Raw genomic sequence first — 24397 nt, forward strand, 5'->3', positions numbered from 1 at the left:
TAAAAATTCTTCGTATCGCCAGAATTCACCAAAGTGAAGCCATCGAGTCCCGTCAGATGCAGGCACCGTGTTTCCCTATCACCGCTGACTCTCCCCCAAATGCCTTCTAGGCTGGTCCCAAAGGAGCACTCGGTTTCATGAACAATGAACTGTGTCACTTTTTCATTCCTATATTTTTCCAAGGAATAATTTTTTCATCAAGGAATACGTATCAATAGTAGGTAGACTTATATTTAAATCACAGAAATCTTTCAAGGCCATTAGTATAGTAATAATCTTGCTGAAATTTAAACCTAGAAATTTGGAACAAGTACCAGCAGTAAATCTTGCTCATGTCCAAAATTAAGAAAAATTTTAGAATTTTAACCTACGTTCTGTCTCTTTCCAAATGGCCTACACCTACAGTGTTCCAAATCAAATAATAGAGGAAAAAAGTTATGTCCAGAATGAAAACGTTTCCACACTTTTGTAAAACAATGTTCACGCGTGACAAAAATACAAATATTAAAAGTGCACTGGGCCTGCTGGCAACACATGAATGTGCACTTCACGGTTACGTCACGGCTACGTGCCTCCTAGGTGACCAGGGGTCAACCGTTTACACGCAGATCTGCAATGTTTCAGTGCTTTCACTTCAGTCTCTTCTGGGACATTTGCACTTGGCAACGCATGCAAATTATTTGGCAAAATAAACCGCATTTGTTTTTTTTTTTTTTTTTTCTGAAAGCAAAGAAGCCCTGACTGGTGTGGCTCAGTGGGTTGGGCACCATCCCACAAACAAAAGGGCCCTGGTTCACTTCCTGGTCAGGGCACAGGCCTGGGTTGTGGGATGCGACCCCAGTTAGGGGTGTGTGAGAGGCAACCCATTGATACTTCTCTCACACTGCTGTTTCTCTCCCTTTCTCCCTCCCTTCCCCTCTCTCTAAAAGTAAATAAATAAAATCTTAAAATAAGAAAAAAGCAAATAAAATGCTGTGAGACCAAAATTTTCCTTTGGACAGGAAGTACTTTGTACTTCTCTTCCGCTTTCTGAATTTTCTATTTACACAACTAACAATACTTTTACAATTAGAAAATAAAATTGTGATCTGAAAAGGAATAAAAACAACCCCTTGCATATACTGTTACTCATTTGATAAAAGTATCAAAATAGCTTTCTCCTAAACCAAGTTAAATGCTGATGACACAATTTAAGTGGGAAAAGAACTATGAAAACCAGAGCTCAAGATAACCCTAAGTTGCAATTTAAAAAAATTCAGAGCAAGAAAGCAATTATTGATTCATCCCAAATGTTCATAATTAATGGTTATGTGTGTTCCTGGAGTTATTTTTAAAAACTCTTTCTACAATTAAAACCCACAGTAGCTTCTGCAACCATTTAAATTCCATGACTATCACTCACAAGGCTGCAACATAAAAACTCCATAATTAGATTTTAAAAGTGGTTTAGTGGGAAAAGGGGAAATAGTAAGATGATGGTTAAAAACTGAAAGTTGAAATGTGAGTTTAAGTTTCACAAGGATAAATTCATATGATTTTTATCTATTCTCTGAGATTTATTCATAATCAATGAAAACACTCTTTCATTCATAAAAATAAATTCTCCTTTGCATTTGCTTATACAGTGGGGGGCTTGGAAGACTTCATTTATCTCATTGTAAAACTTATGTGACAATTAATTTTATTTTTAGAATTCTTCCTGAATTATAAAAGGCCAAGGTTTACATTTTTGGTCTGAAAAAAGTTCAAGTACAACTCAGCCATAAAGAAAGATAAAATGCTGCCATTGGCAGAAACATGGATGGACCTTGAGAGCATTACAGTATCTGGAATAGGTCAGATGGAACAGGACAAGAACATATGACTTCACCCATTTGTGGGATATAAAACAAAAAGCAACAACTGGACAAGCAAACTCATAGACACAGTCGATAATACGGTGGTTACCAGAGGGGAAGACTGCTGGGGAGAGAACGAAGAGGGTAAGGAGGGTCAAACACACGGTGGCGGAAGGAAACCGGACTTTAGGTGGTGAGCACACAGGGGAATATACAGATGATGGCGTTTCAGGTGCAAAGGTCACACCTGAAACTTACATACTGTTATTAACAACGTTACCCCTCCAATTCAATTAAAAAACAAACAAACAAGAATTAAATCAAGTACATATCTTCTTTTTTTAAAATGACACATTTAATTTATTGGATAGATCAATACATATATATATAATTCAGGCCACTAAAATTATTTACTATATATTAGCACACACAAACTAGAAGAAATTTTTTTTGCTTCCATTTAGCTTAAATACCTAGACTCCAAACTTTGAAAAAACAGCCAAATGACACTCGTGTTTACATACTTTATAAGAGCTGTGTCATGGCTATCACATCTGTGTCTTTCCTATTCTTTTCGTTAGTGCTACCAAGAAAAATAAGGGTTTGAAGAGAAAGAAAAGAGCATGAAGACCAGCCACCATGAGAAGTGTGGTCTGTATATATTGTCTTCCTTCTCACTATGTGGGCTCCACTACCCGAAAGAAATAAAAGGAGCAGAGCCTCCCAGCGGCAAAAACTATGGAAAACCTGAGGCAATAAGGTAAAAATTAAAGCAAGGGAATAGAGTCCACAGAGAGAAAATTAGACTAAGCATCGAGCAAATAGAAACTTAAAGAAACATCCTTCTCATAAGTAATTTGCCACCAGCAGAAAGCACTTTAAAAATCAATGTCTCAAACAGGCAATTAAAAAAGTTGCAAAAAACAAAAACCAAAAAACTAACTAAAAAAAATCAAGGACTATTAAGTTCTCCTAAGAAACTCAAGGGAAGAGATAAAAAGAATGCTTCCATCTCCAGGAAGTTCCCCAATGAAGGCAGCACACCATACAGATATATAGATCATACAGATAAATTATATGAGCAATGCAATTAGGTATTAAAACCAGAAAAAAATAAATGGAAAATTAGGTACAAAGAAGCTTCCACCTTACCACTAACTGTAACCTATTCTTGGCTCAAAACCAGATTTTCAAGGGGATTTCCATTGGGTTCAAACTGTCCTGCACCCCACTTCACACCAAAGAGCCCTGCTTTTCCACTCTCACCTCCTCCTCTTCCTACTGGCCACACGGGACTCTCACGGGACAAGACTTCATGTTCAAACCACTGTGTCCTTAACCCTGAGTCCCAGGAGGTTTTCTCAGGGATTTCTCATTCAGAGGGACACACAGGAGGTTAGAAAAAAACCCCACACCCCTCCCACATCCCACTTCTGTCCTGTGACAACTGCTACTACGGCATAAATTTTGGGGTTGACATCACCGTGAATTCTTCATACCTTCAGGTTATACAGTGTCAAGGTACCTGTTTACGTGTTTGCCATGGCAGAGAGCGAGATGAGAGAGCGTGTGTGCACGCACCAGGCAGAGTCTAGCCCGTTTCTTACGAGGACAATACTGGACTTACTTTGGGGTAGTCCAATTCAAAGAATGTTTCCAGGTTGTTGATGAGGTTGGGGTCCACTCCTTTCAGTGGTTTCAGAAGAGACACGCCTGGGAGCTTGCTGTACGGCTGCTTGTCTGTTGCCTTCTTATTGAGGTGCAGTCGCCTAAAAGCAAAGGTCGCATGCATTATTTCTGGAGCCTATCTTAGTGCCAAATCTGCATCATAGGTACCAGGTTGTCAAGAACTGCTAAATTTTACGTTAAATTATTTTTCATGGGCATTCTCCTATAAGGATAACTGAAAATGAAAGCCAGTAGAACCAGGGAAGCTTCCAGTTTAAGAAAAGCAGAACTAAGCGGAAGGAAGAGTCCAGTGAAGGTGGGAACTGAAGACCGTTGTTCACCGCTGTCCTCTCAGTGCCCAGATCTATGCCAGGCAGAGACGTTTGATAAACACATGGTGAGAAGCGAACAACAGCGCGAGCCCACCCGCACATTAACTGCCCTTCCTCCCACACTGCCAACAAACTGGCCAAAGAACATAAAAATAGTGTGTGTGTGTGTGGGGGGGCGGTCCTCATCTACAGCATGAAAATATGAAAGGGTAACCAGAAAAAAACTAGAAAATTTGCACAACAGTCCAGATAACGCAACTGAAGGAAGCACCAACCCGCCCACATGGCAAGCAAGAAAACGGGACAACCAGCAGAACCCCCCACAGTCACAAGCTCCCAATGGCAGGGGTGGCTCGGGGGAGGTTGAAATAAGGAAAAAATCTCAGGGATGAGAAAAACGGGCACTCGTGACACTGGAAAACACAGCGGTGCCACCAGTCCACAGAGATGTTGGTCCGGCTCCAGGGCCTTGCTCCACCAGGCTCCTAAGGAGGGCAGTCATGCCTTTAGCAAAGAGGATGTGCCCCAGGGAACGCCAGGGTGTCACATAAAGAAACAAAATGCCACTCAGCAGAGTGGTCAGGAATCTAAAGGAAGTCACCAAGGGCCACCCCTTCTTTCTCATAAGCAAGACTCCAAGCCCTCCGCAGAGGCTGGACTAACCACAGGCCACCTGAGAGCTCTCTCAAGACACACATTCTTTCACATTTTAATATCTGCAATCAACGGCATTTGTACAATCGCTGGCAGCCAGATGGCAGTCCTAACTTACCAGCATGAAAACAAACCAATGAGACCTTGCTAGACAGTCAAGAAAACACCAGCATGAATGCATCTTAGGGTCAATGAAATGCACTATTCATCCATGCATAAGTCCTAGAAGTACGCCAGTACTGTCAGCCACCACTGGCAGAGATGTACCATGGTAAACGCCTCACCTCTCAGGGAAGGCCAGACAAACAAGCATCTTTACAGAAAGGAAACAGGTTCCCACCCGTGGAAAAAAACTTTAAACCAATGAGAAATTTAAAAGATGCTGTGTATCAATTTCAAATCCACGACACCAAATGTCAACGGAGCACCGCCCACGGCAGGGCTGCTCAGTGAGGGCCCGTCCACTCGGTGCTTCTTCCTGGTCTGCGAGGAGAAGCAGTTAGGAACTGTCATAGCAATCTGACTTTGCCAGGCCATCAGTAATCAACCACGTAATCAGTAATTTGTTTTTACTGTGGTTTACCAAAGTATCAGTCCATGACAGATTGGAAAATTTTCAAGAAGTGACCCTTTGTCACAGACAGGTTGGAAAATGCTGATCTACGGAGCTGATCAAGAGGTGGGACAGAGGTTGATCCATGATCTAAAATTTATATAGCCACACGAATGACCGCTATTCCATGTCTAACAAAATAGCAGACTAGATGTTAGAGAAACCAACCCGGTACAGAACATCTAGACTGCTGGGGGAGGGAAGTTATATTACATACTTAACTGACTGAACTGGTAGTACAGCCATCACTTGGTTCAAACCACAAACATTAAGAACTTTGTGAGTCTTCCTGCCCCTGTTCCCCACCTGCCTCATTCCTCCCATCACCTCTGCAGCATCATTAGTGTCTTGCTGATCCTCCCAGAGGTTTTCTTAATACACATACAGGCCAACACACACACAACTATACAAATCCTTACACAGTATTTATACTTTCCTCTTTTTAAATACAAGTGCACTAAAAGCATTTTTTAAACACAGGACTGAACTGTTAGGAAAAGAAAGGATAGCCTCCAAGGAGGAGAAACCTCTAAGTCAATGAGCGCCACCACCGTGGCTCGCCCAGGGCCACCTGTTGGTGCTTGACGACCTAGAGATGGTGACGGGCCTGAGACAGGAATCACAGGAAATCTGTTCGAAGAGCCCTGTGTAAAGATGGAACCTCTGCAAGGCAAAGTATGGCTCTGGAGCCCCAGAGGCAAACTGCCTGTGTTGCTTGAACAAGCCCAACACTTGGAATGAGAGAGACCATCACAGGTGACCCCGAAGAGATGAAAAGAACCACGTGATGTTGAGAGGTGAGAATTATGATCCTTGACATTTGAAACTCAATAGATAGGTGAAACAAAAGACTGCCAATTTAAAAAGGCACCTGGAACCTAGATTTGAAGAAATGATCCAGAATGCAGCCCAGAGAGAATGAAATGTAAAGATGGTGAAATCATCAAAGAGTTTGAGAATTTTTATCCTTCGGCCCCACTGTATGATCGATCACTGTAAGTGCTGCTAAATTGTATCAAAATGCACCTGTGCGGTGAGGACCAATTACAGAGAAACCCGGCCCACTGACTGACGCATTGCAATGGGCAATGTTTTAGATTAAAGGCCAGGATAATTTAAACAGTGCTGCAAAGTCAAGTGCTGGTCCTATTTCTCCTTTCTTCACCTTCTTCATGAAGACATTTCACTTTAAATGCTAATACAGACAGGTCTCCTACCCCTCAAAGAGCTTTTCATATCAAGCGTGCAGTATTTTACCAAAGACGCATTCTGACTCACCGTCAACAATGAAGCCCTCTCCAGGTTCACGGTGAAGCAACTGATGACGGTCCCCTTTGCCTGGTAGCTCAAAAGGGGCCTGAGTGGTACTATCCTCCACAAGGGCCAGTTTAATGAGTGACTCTGGCCGGGCCCTACAGGGCTCACGGCTTTTCCCGCCAGCTTTGACTTCAGTATCTCAGGTCATGGTTTCTGCATCCCCTACACAGTGTGAACTTGAGCCTACTGCAGTGCACCCACGCGCTGCCCAGGATTTCTCGTGGGTGCCCATTTCTGCCTTTAGCTTGGACCGGTGTGCTTGCTGCTCTCTTCTAGGATGCTGGGTACTTCCTCGGTTTCAGGTTCTCTACTGGGAGTCCAGGTCCACCTTCCTATCACTCAAGTGGCTTACAGCCTTGACCTTTTGGGGTGGGGGGATACTTCTAACCGATGCATAACATATATACAGTGAAATCACAGAAAGCATGCAGCTCAATGGATTTTCTCAAAGTAAAACATCACGCAACTAGTACCCAGGTCAAGAAACAGAGCATTGTTACCAGAACCCCAGGAGTCCCTGCGTGTCCCCTTCTACTTATCCCCCTGAGGGGTAACTACTGTCTTGAATTCCAACACCACAGCCCAACTTTGCTGGTTTTAACATTTTAATCTAGACAGAATCCCATAGGACATGCTCATTCAGGAGATTCATCTTTGTGGTTACATGCACTCACATTTCAGCACAGCATTCCCTGTATTAATACAACCACGATTTACTTACCTACTTCTATTGACAGACAGGTAGGTTATTTCCAGTGTTCAGCCATTATATCGGCCCTTATTAATAGTCTGCAGTCTTACAGTCTTGTCTCTGTCCTCATGTAAGTATCAAAACCCTGGCCTCCCCACTCTCGCCACCCAGAATTTCAACATTTGAACAAGGTGAAGAGACAGGGACTGTTCATTCTCACACCTGGAACAATTTTTTAAAAATCAGACAAAATAGAGGAAACCACAGTTTCTAAGATACTGGCGATCGGGTAAAAAGGGACAGTGACTCCTAAGACGCAGAAAACAAACAAGCAAGCCGCCCTCCCAGAACCCCATCGTCCTGCTGTAAGGGCTTGTTCACGCCACAGCAAAGGGGAGGAAAGGCCAGGCAGGACCCGGCAGGCTGCCTAAACTGAAGAGACGGAGCTGAAAGTCTAGGAATACACAAGCGTCCAGCAGCCGGCAAAGGTAAGTGCAGAATGCCTGACATCTAATAAAGAACTACCAGGCATGCAAAGAACCAGGAAAACACAACCAATAACAAGGAGGAAAATCAGTAATTAGAAACCCTCAGAACCTGTCACCGGGATTAAAATGAGCAGACAAGTCCAACTCACTGCTTGGTCTTCTCTTTTCATTTCTGGGGCCTGGAGATTTTCCTTTCATATTTGCAGGCTGTGTGTGTGTGTGTGTGTGTGTGTGTGTGTGAGAGAGAGAGAGAGAGAGAGAGAGGGAGAGTAACCTTCACAGCATTTTCATCTGTTCAGACCAGAAGTGATTCTCATCTGTGCATTAGACACTTCCTGTTCAGAAGCACTTCTCTATAAGCTTCTATCAATGCAGTGTGAAGCAGACTCTAAAGAAACTAGGTTTAGACCACTTTTGAGAGTGGACAGAAGGAAGCGCCTGAGTTTTCCTGGGTGCTGGCCCTTTAAGACTTCTGTTCCCCCAGGTGGTCCACCAACCAGCAGCACAGATGTCACCTGGAAGCTAGAAATTCAGACTCTGGGCCCCAGCCCCAGAACTACCGAAACTGAACCTGCATTTTCACAAGATCTCCAGGTGATTCACAGGCACATTCGACCTTGAGAAGCACTGCTTTAAGACTAATCTTTGCTATATAAACTCGTGCTTGAGTTTACTGACGAGGCTGAAAAGGCCTGCAGCCCATCCCATAGGCAAAAATAACCATAAAAGACTACCAGAAGGAAACAAGGGTTATTTCTGTATTTTCAGAATAAAAAAGAGAATAAATTAAGAGAATAAAGTAGAGGGAGGGGGGTTGGAAAGCGAGGCAAAACACAGGGTCCAGCAGAAAAAAGGCCTTCTCGAGTGTGGTTGGCAGGGCAAAAATATGGGTGTCGTCACTTACAGTTTTAATTTGAACATTTTACCTGAAATGTCATAGGGTGTGCTTGAGTGTGGCACTGTTATGCTACAGATTTACACCCTTATGATTGTGTAATAAAAGATTTTGTGATTAAAAAGGGGTGATATTTGTGCTAGACCCTGTGCATAAAGGTCCAAAGGAAAAATATAGGTGCACATACTACGGAGATAGCAGAAGGTAGCAAAGGAAATGAAGAGAAAGTAAGAATTCAGAATTCACAGGGCTCGGCCCGTGGGCAAGGAGGACGTGGAGAGCAAGGAGTGTACGTGGATGAGTCCCCAGTTCAGGGTTCGGTGACCGGTTGTGTCCTTCATAAAATCTGGACACGACATGAGAGGGGAGACAGCAATAAGCATCACTCCTACCACACTAGCCAAAGTTATCATTAAGACATCAGGTGGCAATGTTTCTTATCTAGGAGACTACTGGTTTTTTTTTTTTGACAGTTAGTATACAGAGTGGTCATAGGTAGAAATCATAACTTAATGCACCAGCTGCAGAGCCTACGATTGTGTATTTTTATAAACTTCCCCAATAATTCTGAAGCTCACCAGCAGTGAACCACACTTGAAGACCACTACAGTAACTATAAATTCCCCAGGCTCCAGCAACACAAAAAGACACAGTCAGATACAACAGATATTTACAGCTCAGGAAGCATGGCTAGTCTAGAAATAAAAATATGGAAGCCAGTTACAACTGAGTAAGTACATAAGCTCTCCCAGGTATAACATGCCATTAGCAGGTAGCCACGAATCGATGTAACTAATATCGCAGAACCAGTAACACATGAAGGAGACTAAGGGGAGTGAGTGAGTGACAAGAAAAGTAGAAAGATAATCAGAAACCAAGTCAAGTCACAGAAGGGTTTATTCAGCTAGGTATTTTCTTTTTGAAAGGATTCAACAAAGAACACCAGTGAATGTCAAGACAAGAACTGGAACAGCCACTCGCCTGTGAACTTGGGGACCTCAGAGCATGCTGAGCAGGGGTACATACAAGTGCATGTGAAGAAGCACAGGAATGGGAGGTGAGATGTGCTAACAGGGAATAGACACCAGCTTCTCCTGATACCTGAGAGTGAGCAGAGGGGCCAACAAAGTAGATGGGGAAGGGGTTTTCTGTTTAATCCCTAATTATCTTTAACTGTTAATACTTGAGTATATATGGTAGGGGAAGGGAGCTAGTGAAAGTGTAAAGAAACAGATACCAGGGAATAATTAATGCCATGCTAGGATCCGCAGTGGGAAGTAGGAGTGACGGTAATCCACTAAGCGTGAGGGCAGAATGATGAAAGCTGGGAGAGGTTCTGCCAGTGATGGGTGACGGAGCTAAAAACAGAAATGAAGCAGTGCCAGACGACACCACGGGCTTAGCCCAGACCGGGACCTCGAAGGCACAGCAGTCCTCATCTGCAGGGTCGTGGCACTGCCCTCGGTGGGGTTCTGAGAGTTAAGAAGCTATGCATGATGAGATGGGTTCAAGATAAGGGGGCAGGCTGACAGGAGGTGGGGCAAGAAATGAAGTGATGAGTGGTGCGTTCTGGGCTAGAGGGAGAATTAAATGAAGCCAAGAGGTGGAGGCCACGATGCTGAATAAATAGCCTGGGGCTGCTGTGCTCCTCCTGGACAGCACAAAGGAAAGTCACCTAGGGAGTTTTGAAAAAATGGGTGATGCCCAGACCAATGAAATCAGACTCTCTAGGGTTGAGACCCAGGCAGCGGTGACCGCCATGACCTACAAAGACTAGATTCCTGCAGGACTGCTGAGGACTGAGGAGGAGACTCAGAAAGATCAGCAGTTGTGAGACGGACTGAAAATCAGAAACCTGTGAAGAAACAATACGAGAGGTGTGGGAATGGAGAAGGAGGTACAAGAGAATGAGGAGGGGCTCTCTTCACAGTTATCTCAATGTTGCCAATAGTCAGAAACTTCAGATTCAGAGCACCTGTGCAAAGTCCCACTCAGAGACCCTGTCCCCATGGATTACTTCCAGGATTATTTTTAGGTTGGCACTGGCAGTATATGGTGTCTGTCCAGAAGGTATCCAGCCACGTAATATGAGCAACAGAGAGACATTATTGAAGAAGATACAGGAGTCACTGTACAAAGGACGATGACGCCTCAGTCCCCTTCAAACCGCACAAGGTTCTCCCAGTTGCCATCAGCTGCCCTGTCATATTTTCCTGAATCTCACTGATCATCTGACATCGCTTCCCTTTTAAAGGTAATTTTAGTTTTGGGAAAAGCCAGAAGTCGCGGGGTGCCAAATCTGGGCTGTAGGGGGCCTGAGTCACCTGGGTGATTTGATGTTTCACCAAAAAACTCTGCACAAGACATGATGCACGAGCTGGCACATCGCTGTGACGAAGCTGCCAGTCACCATTTGCCCATAGCTGCGGCCTCCTGAATCATCCCAACAGTTTCTGTGGAGGAATGGTCAAGCTTCCCACAAAAGGTGATACAGAGTCGTTGCTCTACTTGTTCAGTCATTTCGCATGCGACGGCCACACAGTACACATGCTCACTCAAGGGCGTCCACGACCCCCACTGACTAACTAGTACAGTGAAGCCATCATTGTTCACACATGTGCATTCCAGTCCACGCTCTCCTTGGCTGACAAGTTACATCAGTGTCCTGCAAACGGTTCTTGTTATACTATCAATGGCTGGACTTTTTCCGGACAGGCCTCCTGGTCCATGTTGGTTTAACAGCTGGGCTGGAGGCACACTGCCTGGACTTCTATCCCAACCTCACAGCTGTGTTATCCTTGGGGAAGTCACTCCTTTACCTTGGGGAGTTTTTGCTTTGTTTTTCAGTGTGGATAACAGTAGGCACTGTTATCCTTGTAAAATCAGTGTGAGAAATAGATGAGCTCAGCCACCAGGTGAATATTTAATGATCGCAATTACTGGTCATTTTTAAAAACTCTGCTAATTTTAGGGACATTTTCCACCATATGTAACTTGTCTGAATTACCCTCGTTCTGATAAGAGATTTAGAGATGCCAAACATTCCTGAGACTTACATGAAAACAGAAGAACTAGAAATTCATATATTTAAAGATTTATATCTATTTAAATATTAGGTCAGCATGTTGGTTTAAAAAAAACACACAGAAAACCAACTCTCGTGTGTTAAGAAAGATTAAGCGGGGAAGGGAATCATCAAAAGCCCCAAATCATGTAAAAAAAAAAAAGAAGTCAAAACATGGCATGAGACACATTGAACTCAAAGTTCAAATTACACCCAATATTTAGGATAAAATTATATCCAAAGTTAAAATTATACCTAATGGTTAGGAATCAATTTACAGTCCTATAAGGCAGCATCCAAAATGTAAAAAAAATACAAGTATGAGAGTGAGGGACATAAATACCATAAATTATTATTCACTGAAAATGACCTGTTACTTTTTTTTTTTTTAGCTGAGGTCTCCTTCTAAACTATGAGATGGATTCTCAGTTGGGCAGAGGCCACAGTCCTGGCTTCTCTAAATTCCTCTGGCTTCAGAATTACAACAGTCGCCCTTTGGCTCCGTTAGAGGGAGAGGTTGTCACCCCCCCCACACACAAGAGCTGAGAGGCAAAAGAAATACAGTTCCCATGGGCACAATGTATAAGGTACGGGAACACTGTACAAAGTAACAGGTACAATGTACAAAGTAATTACCGACATTCTGAAGGCTTCCAGAAGAGACTCTGTTCTGTTTTGTTGACCACAATGTCACCACACCTAACCAGGCACAAAGCCCCAGAGCAAAGATGACAAGGCAGCCTTGTCACTTGGCGCCCCAGGGAGGGCCCCGTCCATAACCTGGAAAGCTCTGGATCGGCGGCCACACACGTGCCAGGCACCTCAACCAGCAGAAACGTAATTTGGGGTTTTCATAATATTCTTAGTGCTCTTGAAACAGACTCTCCCTGCCTAGCGTGTACTTTCACTTGATTTTCACAAACTGGATTTTGTTACATTTTCAGGAACACGCTGGGTATAAAAAGAATAGACCTCCTCTACCGCTAGTCAACTGTTTGGATTTGTTTCATTTTAAAGAGTAAAATGATCCTGAAATGCAACTGAGCAATGTTCAGGAGCTAGAAGCCCTGTTTAAAAAAAAAATCTCATTTATGTAATGAAGGCACATCACCCTCCAGGACAAGGAGGGAGAGGTGCTCACAGCCAGTTGCTGCAGGCCTGTCCGGCACTGCTGGCTGCAGACAGGAGTGCAGGGACCACTGGGCGGCTATCTCAGAGTAACTTAAGTCCGAAGGTCACGAGGGATGAATCACAGACAAAAGAGAGAGGCCTCCAGGGTCCAGCTTTTTACTGTGAGCTAGAAGGACAGCTATTCAGGGGACACTTCAAAGAACTATCCAGGGGTGGGTTCTGCTAGACTCGATAGATGCTCCGGCTTCATGAATCCCAACTGCCTCTCTGTATAAGGGTTTGTACCTTTTGAACTGATGGGATTGTCTTACTTTTCTCAGTTCACATTTATCTCCTAACATCTCAGTCTCTTTAATTGTTACTGTCTTTTTTTTCACCATTTTAGCTTCTTGTTTATCCTTGTAATCTTTTAGCACCCCTCCCCACTCACTTGTTCACTCCCTCAACAGTTTATTTAACAGTTGGGCCCATCCTCAAATGCTTCGTTTTACCGTTTTACCGTTTCGTATTCTAACTGAATTTCTGAGCAGGAGGGAGGTCTGGCAGGAAGGAAAACCCCTTAGGGAAGGTGGGCCGTGCTCCACCCTGTCAGAAGCAGCAGCCTCTGCAGCAACCCTAACCCAGCTCTGCACCTCCCCGAGGAGGCACAGGAGCCTGGCGCTGGCTGCTAAGAATATGGATTCCTTGAGGGCAAAGTCCGCCTTGCTTCATGGCCCTAGATTGGGCTGTTTTTTATAGTTCTGCTGTGTGATTCAGCTGAACCAACTGATCCGACTCTGGGAATTTATCTCTGCCATGTGCCACCAAGCTTGTTAATATTTCATAGAAAATGAGGTTGACTGCTCTATCAGCAGGTCCCCAACTTCACAAAGTCATGCCAACAATTTCCAATGATTAAAGGTCTCTGTTGTTACTTATGATTGTGCCTTGGAAGGCTGTTACTGTGTGTTTATTATCAGTATGTGTCGTGACTAATGTGACTTCCACACAGCACTTAATCTTTTCCAGAAGTGGTACTGCAGGCGGAGGGGTTTCTTTCTTTCTTTTTTTTAATTTCCTCAATTTTTTAATAGGAAGGGTTTCATCAGCAACACAAAGCACACCTTCCCGTGCGACCTAAATTCTGCACATACAAGAGTCCCTGGAGAACACAAAATAACCAATTGTGAGGTCAGTCCATAGCAAAACACAAACTACTTCCACCAGGTAACAGATTTACACTCCAGAATACAAAAGATTCCACTGCCACAGAAAACAAATAGATCTTTGTAATTTTGCTCTTTCCCCCCACCCCAGTTCCTCCTCGACTCACCAACCCTTTGGTGACAACAGTTACCCCTGATGTATGGAATAGAACATGGCATTCTGCTAGCAGCAACTAAAGGCACCCAACAGAAGATGTGGCCCCAGCAGGTCCTGCCCAGAAACACAGACGACCCTCAAACACACTGTAACGTGGTGCAAAGCAGGGGTCCCCAGCCTCTAGGAGAAACTCCCCACAGCCCATGGCTGGGGGAAAGGAGAAGGGACGGTATGGTGGTTAAGATACTTCTTATGACAATGGCAAGTTGACAGCCGTGTCCTGCCTGGAGGGACGCGGACTGCCCAGGGCAAAAGGACTGCTCGACTTTCAGGGCTTTGAGTGACCTGTGATGCAGCCGGGGAGCTTATGCAGCACCTGCACAAAAGGCAGGGAGGCAGAGGCCCCTCTGTCACGGGCACTCTTGCCCTGACTAAAGACTGGCAGCTGAAAGAAGGTAAAAGATACAGGGAACTGGCAAAAGTATCTCACTGTAGGAGGGGCAGGATGTGAGCCTGCATAGGAAGTTCCAGGTCAGCATTTCAAATAAGGGTGGCTGAGAGAGCAGAGGGTAGCAGCTACGTGGTCCGAAAGGGGATTTTTCAGACCATGAGGTCTGAAAGAGGAAGCAGCAAGTAGCTATGCAGTTTGCAGGCAGGATTCAGACCCGAGAGCTAGCGTGTGAAGTAGCAGCTGGGCCAGCTGGGAGTCAGGATTCTGCTGCCGTGCTGCCGGGTGTAGTAAGAAAGAGGCAGCCACGAGGAAACGGCACAGCCATGCAGGCTGCGGCAGAGAAGCAGCAGCTGTGTGGGCTGCAGAGGTGTGTGGGAACCTGCCTAGCCACCCAGACTCGTGGGAGATGCCTGAGCTCAACTATGACCGGTAATGGTGAAACTGCAGACTTCAGCTTCTCTGAAGGTCATCCTGAAAAGCCATTCTTTTGGGACATGTGTCCCCCTGGACTCTGCCATGATCCGGTGTAACATGGCACATGCTTCCCTAAACTGTTACACGGAGGTTGAGGACTACGTACCCCAGATCCTGAAGGAGAGCGCTGCTGTGAGTGGCTGGCGACTCTAAAACCCATGAGTGTGCCTTCCAGAGGGGATGGAGACCTGTTTGCACAGCTGGCTGAAGAACAAATAGGGATATGGGGAACTTTCAGGCATGGTTTTGCCTTACAGCCTGGAGCGGAGCAATGAAAGTGCTGGGTCTTGTGGGAGAGGAGGGCTCCAAGCAGGAGTGCCTCAGGCCCCCAAGCCCACCAAGGTTGGATTCCTATACATAAAAACCTGTTTCCTTCAACACTAATTGTTGGTTCATGCATCAAGGTAACAGGGGACAACTTGGGCAAGGGGACAACGTGGATGGGGACCCCTTTGCTTGGTTGCAATACTATGAACTCAAAATTTCCTTTTAAGTCAAAAGGAAATTAATGGGACTGCCCTGATCCTCTTCTACACAACTTGCCGATCTTTTAATGCTGAATGTAATGTTTAAACTTAACTATTTTGTGTATGAAGTAAATTTCTGTGGACGGAGGAAAAGTGGGAGGCACTTGTTGTGATTTGCATGTCAACTAACAGGATAGCACGGGGCTCGCACTCCCCAAAGCACAGACCTAAGTGTAAAGATTACTGCTAGCAAGGCAGGCAGTCTCTTTGGAAATTCTTGGAGGGAAATTCGGATCTGTAAGTGAACATGTCTTTGGTAGTGTCCTGTTTTTATTTGCCTGGCAGTTAACTAGATATAGTGAGATAAAAATTTCCTCTGGTCCAATAAAGTCCATGACCACGGAAAGCATCCCAAATTCTGACCATCTACCTGAAGTCACAATGGTCAAATGACACAGAAGTAATGAATGAGCAGAAAACTCATCCTTACTACTAAAAAAATAATTCGAAGATCAATCATTCAACAAGCAATAACTGAGTGCCCAGTTGACGCTGGAGATACATACAACAATAAATAAGACACTATCACTACCCTCAAAAGCTTACAATTGAATTGGGAGAAGAAACAAGTGAACACACATTTACAATTTAGATAGATGGGTACATGCAAGGTATTCCACGTACTACCCATGTATAATGTGCATCCTTATTATCCCCTCAAAAATTTGGGCAAATTATACACGGCATTATACAGTAGTTTTAAATAATCTAGAGAGAAGGTGTTCTGAACCAATGATGTAGGAAAATGTAGGGAAAGGGAGCGATGATGAATCAACAGAACCATGACTAAATATTCACAACGAATTACAATTTTCATTTTGGTTTTTAAAGGTGTCAAAATGTAGCCCAAGTCAATGTCTTCCCAGCCTCAAGCGAAAGGGGCTCAATTGTTTCCTTCATTCGCTAAAAAGTGGTCCTGGCAGCAATGACCTTGACCAGTGATTTTCAGCCGGTGTGCTGCAAGAATTTTTAAAACATACAATACCTGACTATTGAATCAGGGGCACCAACCTCTTTTCCCTTAGACTGTCAAATTTTAAAACGCGACAATAGCCAATACAACAATACCTGTCTGATGTGAATGAATCAAAATGATACATATAACACATTTTTTTTTATAGCTCAGACTGCGAACCAAAGGGTCACAGGTTCAATTTCCAGTCCAGGTACATGCCTGGAACAAAGCAAGTAGGTAGAGATACCAGTGGATACAGTCTCAAAATATTAAAAATTATTTTCTGGTTTATAGATTACCTCATTTTTTAAAATTACAGGCTTACAGGAAGTCTAAAGACATTTGTGAAATCTGAACAAATAATTTCTTTCAATAAGAACTGTTCATTGTATTAATCACATTCAGCTCCATTTTTAAAAATACAGACCAATACTTAGCTCTCTATCTCATTTTAAGAAGATACAATATAGCCCTGGCTGGCGTAGCTCAGTGGACTGAGCGTGGGCCTGTGAACCAAAGGATCATGGTTCAATTCCCAGTCAGGGCACATGCCTGGGTTGCAGGCCAGTTCCCAGCAGGGGATGCATGAAAGGCAACCATACATTGATATTTCTCTCCCTCTCTCCTTCCCTTCTCCTCTAAAGATAAATAAAATTTTTTTTTTAAAAAAGAAGATACAATAAAACATCAAATCTCAATTAACTAGATACCATTACACACCTCATTTAATTAAAAAAATAACCAATTGGCTTTTAATTTTTTTTACTTTTTAAAATATTTATTGTTTATACTATTACAGTTGTTCCGTTTTCTTCCCTCCCCTCCCTCAGCCAGCCCACCCCCACTTCCACAATCGGTCCCCTCACCGTTGTCCACGTCCATGGGTCCGTCATATATGTTCTCTGACTAATCCCTTCCCCCCCGTTTAAAGAAACATACTAAATGGCTTTTTGTAATTTAAAGACTATTTATTTTTAGAGAGCGAGGAAGGAAGGGGGAAAGAGGAACATGGATGTGTGAGAGAAACAGACTGGTTGCCTCTCCCACGCCCCCAACTGAGGACCCAGCCTGTAACCCAGGCATGTGCCCCGACTGGGAATTGAACCAGGAACCTTTCAGTTCACTGGTGGTGCTCAGTGCACTGAGTCCCACCAGCCAGGGCTCTTCCCCTGCTTTCAGTCAGCCCCTACTCCCCTAGCCCTTTTTACAGCTGTCTGTCCCAGAATTTCTATGCCTCTGGTCTATTTTGCTCAATAGTTTATTTTCTTCATTAGATTCCTCTTATAGGGGAGAACATAGAGTATTGAGTTTTTTTTTAAGTGTGTTTTGGTTTTTCTCAACAATTTTACTACAATACTTATAGTACCTAAACACTTTTTTAAAATAATTAGGAGCCCACAGATCATGCACCTTAATCTGAAAACCAGATAAGCAACCATATAAATTTTTAAAAATAAGCTCGAGTTCCACCAGTTGCGTACACAAGGTTTTAGGAGTATCGATAAATGCTTATTTTGGTCTATTTATATTTTAACTTATTTCAAAAGGATTTGAGAGGACATAGAACATGTGCTTAGAAAAATATTTTTGGATAAAATACAGAAGGTTTAGCACAATATTTTACATAAAATTGCCTAATTTTGAGAAATCAAGTGTGCGAGTTTGCTAAATACACTAAAGAGAGGGTGAGGAAAAAACGCTTAGTTTTCTGCTTCAACGCAACTCAAATTAAACTGAGAAGCATCTTTACTTCATTAAGAAAGGAATCAACTCAAACGTGCAAATAATTCTGAAGGAGAAACAGAAGGAACTTATCAAAAAGAAAAAGGTTAATATTTAATTTATACACATGTACATTAAGCTCTTGATTATTTGGTCTCTGTTCATTTATCCATTTCAGAAAGGTATTTACATTCTTTTAACTAGCTGATCATTATGACCCATTATAAATGAATTGCATTTTTTAAATTCTGTTTTCACAGAACTTTTCCGAATCTTATTACTGTCCATAAACATAACTCTGTGGGGTATTTATTAGAAAATAAATACAAGCCCTGGCTGGTGTGGCTCAGTGGATTCAGTGCTGGCCTTCGAACCAAAGGGTTGCTGGTTCGATCCCAGTCAGAGCATAAAAATAAATAAGTAAAATCTTAAAAAAATAGATTTAGGGTTGCTGGTTGGATTCATGCACCCTGACTGGGTTGCAGGCCAGGTCCTCAGTAAGGGGCATGGGAGAGGCAACCACACATTGATGTTTCTGTCTCTCTTTCTCCCTCCTCTTCCTCTCTGCCTAAAAAAAATAAATAAATTAAGAAATCACAAAAAAAAAAGAAATACAATGCCTCCATACAGTATCTCAACTAAGTTAAATGTTTGCACTATTCTCAAAAACGTGAAGTGTTTTAAGAAGATGTTGATGTTTATCATTAAGTACACAATAAATATCTAAAACAATTCTGGAGCCGTCTCAAGTCTAAACACTCCGGACGGTTACCAGGGATATTAGGCCACACCCCTTGTGTTCGCTTTCTATAAAGAAGCGTGATCACCGTCATGTGCATATGAAATAGGGGGCAGGGGGCAGCTAGGGTGGGGCTATGCTGGAAAAGTCGATTTTCTCCAAACTGAGCTGTACATTGAACAACTCCAACTAAAAAACAAGATTACTTATTCTGAATAGAAATATTCTAAAGTTCATCTTCTTAAAAATGTGTAAAAAGCAAAAGAAAAGTTTGCAAAAGTATAAGATGGAGCTTGCTTTCATCAATTAGAAGAATGGATACTGATCCAAGAACTAATCGATCAATGAAGCAGCAGTGGGAGCACTGAATACTTCTGAAAGTATTCAGAAGAATTTATAATAAATATAGTATTTCAAAGCTGTGGATTAGTCAAATAATCATTTCACAAATGATTCTGGGGAAAGTGGCTAAATATTTAGGTAAACCTAAAACTATGACTCTAGATCTCATATGACAAAATGTAAAAAAAAAAACACCCCAGCCCTGGCTGGTGTAGCTCAGTGGATTGAGCGCGGGCCTGCGAACCAGACAATCGTGGTTCGATTCCCAGTCAGGGCACATACTGGGGTTGCAGGCCGGTTCCCTGCAGGCCAGTTCCCAGCAGAGGATGCATGAAAGGCAACCATACATTAATGTTTCTCTCCCTCTCTCCTTCCCTTCCCCTCTAAAGATAAATAAATAAAATCTTAAAAAAAAAAACCCAAAAAACCCTGAGAAAATTCAAAATACTAAAAAAATAGTGATGGGGGGGGGATAGAAAAGATATAAAAATTGTGCCTGAGTCAGAAAACATGAGAAGACTTAACTACCTAAAACACACAGGCATACACACTTTCTCCAGGTTAAATATGTGTACAAAGTTGAAAAAAAAAAAGAGTACTGGTAAAAGTTAACAAAAACAACATTCATGTCAAAAAGATCACTCAGCAATAGACCATAGCACAGGATTATGAGCATGTAACTTACAACTAAATGTAACTAACATAAATATATGAAAAGCATTCAGTGGAACTAGTAATTAAAGCCATGAAAAAAAATAACAGAAAGTAGTAAAAAGCCTGATACTTAGCAAAGGGAAATGGGGGCCATCATACAATGTTACCAGGACTAGGAATAGATACAGCCTTCCTGCAGACCAGCGATTTTCAAGATTTTCAATCGTTTTCATCTCACAGCGCACATAAACTAGTTACTCAATCTGCGGCATGCCAAAAATGTATTGTATATATATATAGTTTTTGCCAATCTGACAAAAAAATTTGCTATAATTTTGATGCGTTCACAGTAGCTGGCAATGGTTGTGTTGGGTGCTGTTGCTTTTCCATTTGACATTCTAAGCGAAGTGAAGGCAGTGCCCCTGACCAGTCAGGTATCGCATGTTTTAAAAACTCTTGCGGCACCAGCTGAAAAACGCTCACTGCTGTCGAGCAACATGTATCACTGCGGCAGAGCAGTGTGTATCCAAGTTTCAAATTAGCACCACTTCCAGCCCCATAATATCTCATCCAGAACTATAACCTAAAACAGGTATCTCTCAAACATGTATGCATATGAATTCATCAGTGTTTGTTAACCTTGGTAAGTTAAATGGCCGCCATGCCCACCAATAACAAATACATATTTGCACATCAGAAATGAAAATGCCACTCAGTGATGTAAAAATGATGCAGAGATCATACATTAACATGCAAAAATATGCATGACATTTTACACAGGAGCTCCATGGGAGCAGCCGTGTGTCTTGTTCTTCACTGTTATTTCTAGCACCTAGAACAGTGCCTTGTCTGAAAGAGCTTCCCCCAAATCATGTATTAAATACTTGAATTTTAAAAGCAGGTTACAGAACAATAATCATAACAAAGTCCCTTTCTCCTTCCTTCACTCCCTCTCTTCTCTTCCTTCCCCCAAACAGAAATATAATTGGAAGGACAATCACGAAAGGTTGACAAAGTCACGGAGTTTTAGTTGTGTTTGACTTTCTTCTTTATTCCTGTCCACGTTGTGTAAATTCCTTATACGGAAAGCATTTTTTATTTTTATGATTGGAAAAAGTCATAAAATTGTCTTTTAAAACCTCATGCATTTAACATGAACTCCAGAATGTGTTCCATGACTACAGATGACAAGCTCCCCAAACTAAACCCAACAGCATCCAAGTGGCATGCTTCCTTTCATCTTCAAAGAAATACCCTTTGTGCCCTGCACAGTGTAGCATCTTCCTCCAGTACCAGAAAATGCCACACGGCACTACCAAAATGCAGCATGTCCACAACAAAAAATTTAAAAAATACTTTTTATGTAGTAAAAAGTGAAAAAAAAACTACAATTATTTAATTTCTTGAAGTCCTTCCCATCTCTCATACGCCCGAGTCTAGTTGGTGGTAAAGATAACCACATAGAGTCATCTTTGGTGAAGCTGAAAACCCAGTGAATCTGTATCAGTAACATGACCTATGTGATTCTCACTTTTTTGCGAAGGTTGACATCGGTTGAAAGACACTTAAGTAACTGAAATATCAAAGCGACCCACATACCCCAGGCCATTTCTCATCACCCTATTTTGTTCATAGGCTTTATCACTAACGGAAATAAGTTTCTTCGGACTTTTACGTCCCTTACTTCTGGACTGTAAGCTCTATGAGGACAGGAACTCTGTCCAGCTCATCACTGTGCCGCCAGTGAGCAGCATCTGACAGACCTCAAGAAGCGTTATGTTAAATTAACAATGAAAAGGTGTGTGTGTGTGGGGGGGCGACACAAATCTAAACAAGGTAATAAACAAGAAATTGGGAAAAAAGGAGAGAAAACCACACTGAAATGTACACGCTGACAGGACTCAAGGCCGTAAGGCCAGCTCGGGGGTTTGGTTTGGTGGGTATTTTTAAGGTGGACAGGTGCTTCACACCTATTCGAGGGCGTAGAGCTCTTCTAGGAAGAAGATAATCCTCAGGGAGGTTCCAGGTGGCTGTGTGTGCCTTCTCAGAGGAGTGGAAACGATTATCACCAAAATAGAAATGTAGCCCAGGTCAAGAGGAAAATAACACACCACACATCTTGGCCCAGATGAAAAATCAAACACAACCCACAAACCAAGCAGGCAACCTTCAGCACGACACGTAAGAAGAGCGTAGTCTCCTTTTCCATGGCTGTGCAGTCGCCTGCAACCCAGCAACCCCCTCATTCACCACTTTTCCGTCCAAGGACCCCCCCGCCCCAGATGGTCCAGGGAGAGAGGGAATGAAGGAAACATCTCAGAATTAGCTCTCGGTACCCCAACCCGAGCCTAATACCCTCCAAAGCGCAATCCCTCCCACTATCGCCTGTCCCCAAACCCCGCAAGGGTTCCTCCAGCTGCCCCTCACTCACGTGTAGATGATGGCCATGAAATGCATCAGCCACAGCACCAAGAAGAGGATGAACCCGAAGACGGCCATTCCCTGCAGGGCCAGGTCCAGCAGCGCCATCCCCCGGCCCGGCCCGGCCTGCTCCGGCCGCCGCGGCGGACAGCGCTCCCGCAGGAGGAGGACAGGGTAGGAGCCCGGAGCGGGGGCGCAGGAGGGGAGAAGATGGGGAGAGGAAGGGGCGGAGTGGGGTGGGGACGGAAGGGGCGGGCAGGGCCTGCGCGCCCCCGCCCGCGCGCACTCGCCAGCGCGCAGTGCCGGGCGCGCTCACAACTGCAGGCGCTGCGGTGGTCGGGCTGGGTGGTCAAGGGGGCCGTGGCTCGCCGTGCTTCTGCGCTGCGGCTCGCCTCTCTGCACCCTCGCGGCCGCCGATCGGCCCCTGCGCGCCTGAGCCCCAGCCGCTGCCGCCCTGCCGCCTCGCCGCCTCGCCCCGGACTCCGTGGCGCGCACCTCCTGCCTTGCTCTGCCGCGGCAGCTCCGTGAACTAATCGAAACCACTAGCTTGCGCCCCAACTCCCCGGCGCGCCCCGCCCCTCCGGGTCCCCGCCCCCACCCCCCGCAACCGCGGTGCCCGCCCCTCGGAGGGGCGGTGCGCGCCTCTCCTCTCCCTCCGCCCACCCTGCCGCCTTCGCGCGCGGGTTGCGTCACGGTCGCTAGTGAACCTTTGGGAGGCTTCTTCTGTTGGATGCTGGCCGGGCTTTTCCCCAGGCTCCTGTCTCCGGCCACTGCCTGCCTAAGGCCCTGGCGCCCTGGCCCTGCCTGCCTAAGGCCGCGTTGCAGCGGAGGCGTACTGTGACCCTGTGTCCCATTTGGATGCCGCTCTTCCTCTGTCCGGCTCTGCTCTTCCACGACGCTCCAGAAAAAGATTCGGGGCTCCAGTCAGAGGCCTGGGTTGTCTCACGGTCCAGCTTCCAGCGCTGTTGACCCTCTACGCCGGGCATTGCTTGGAGCGGCTTAGGCCTTTCCCCAGCCCACGTTCCTGGGAGCAAGTGTTTCCCATCGCCTCCCCCGCCCACCCCCCACCCCGGCCCCCCAGCTTTAAGCGCCTTGGAGTCTTGGATCCCAATGAACCTGAGAGTAAAATAATCTTGTCTCTTGGATGGGCGGGGGAGGCGATGGGAAAACACTTGTCTCTTGTTTCTTAGAGAAGAAACTTACAGACCGCATGTAATATAAAAGAAATTCTCTAACTCATAATGTAAAGAATCAGTTGCTACTGAACTCCCTTAAACCTACGGTTTAATTGGGTAGCCATATGTGGCTATTGAGCGCTTGAAATGAGGCTAGTACCGAATTGAGATGTGCCCCGAGTGTAAACCATGCCCTAGAGGTCTTAAGACCACCGGTAAATTTTATATTGATTATATGTTGAAACGACGATATATTTTATATTAGGTTAAATTAAGTAATTAATTACACTGTTCTTGTTTTCCTTACTAAATATAAATATGGCTTGCTACTAGAAAATTTAGTAACGCAGGTGGATCTTAATCACGGCCATATTTTATAGTACGGCTCTATAAAGCAAAGAAATGGCCCTATGGCGAGTAAAGTAAACTTAGTGTTTACCTTAATTTAAAACCAGTCCAAGAAGATGTTTTAATCTAGTACTAAACATTTCTGTTTGTCTCTTTATCCTAGAGGAGTTTAAATTGTTTTTCGATTGTTTCATGTTTAGACAATGTTTATTATTTTTAAGAGATTAAAAAAAATAATCCATGGCCTCCTTTAAAGGTTTCAGAATTGAAGTCAACTTTGTAAAGAAGTTTATTTTATAATCGCAATTTATAATCGTTAATATTGATTAAATGAGCTGCCTCAATGTACAGTTAAATAATATACTAAAATCAGGAAAGAGTTTAATATCTGTATTGAGAACCAATCCTGTGCTCTTTGGTTTATCAGTGTGAACGTCAGTGAGAAAACAGAGGTTAGAAACCAAACTTCCATTGTTGATTTTTACTGGTTAATAACTTAATGTTAGGGCAGTGTATTAACATTGAAATAACACTACAAATGGAAATTTAAAACCTCGCTGTTGCAGTTAATCAATTCTAACACGTTTTTTAAAAAA

The 24397-nt window shown here is 43.8% G+C and overlaps 1 protein-coding gene across 1 annotated transcript in view; it reads right to left on the minus strand.

The window, feature by feature from the left end:
• UGCG (UDP-glucose ceramide glucosyltransferase) overlaps nt 1–22799 on the minus strand; it is a 38102-nt gene extending 15303 nt beyond the window's left edge. The window contains exons 1-2 of the mRNA XM_037152658.2: nt 22289–22799; nt 3466–3607 (exon numbers count right to left, since the gene is read on the minus strand). Of these exons, the coding sequence (XP_037008553.1) occupies nt 3466–3607; nt 22289–22386 (240 nt within the window). The 5' untranslated portion in view covers nt 22387–22799. The remainder of the gene's footprint in view (nt 1–3465; nt 3608–22288) is intronic.
• Nucleotides 22800–24397: the final 1598 nt, after the last annotated feature.

Source organism: Artibeus jamaicensis, unplaced genomic scaffold (assembly GCF_021234435.1).
Source record: "Artibeus jamaicensis isolate MK-2021 breed Jamaican fruit bat unplaced genomic scaffold, CSHL_Jam_final scaffold_1964, whole genome shotgun sequence".
Classification (NCBI taxonomy): Eukaryota; Metazoa; Chordata; class Mammalia; order Chiroptera; family Phyllostomidae; genus Artibeus; species Artibeus jamaicensis.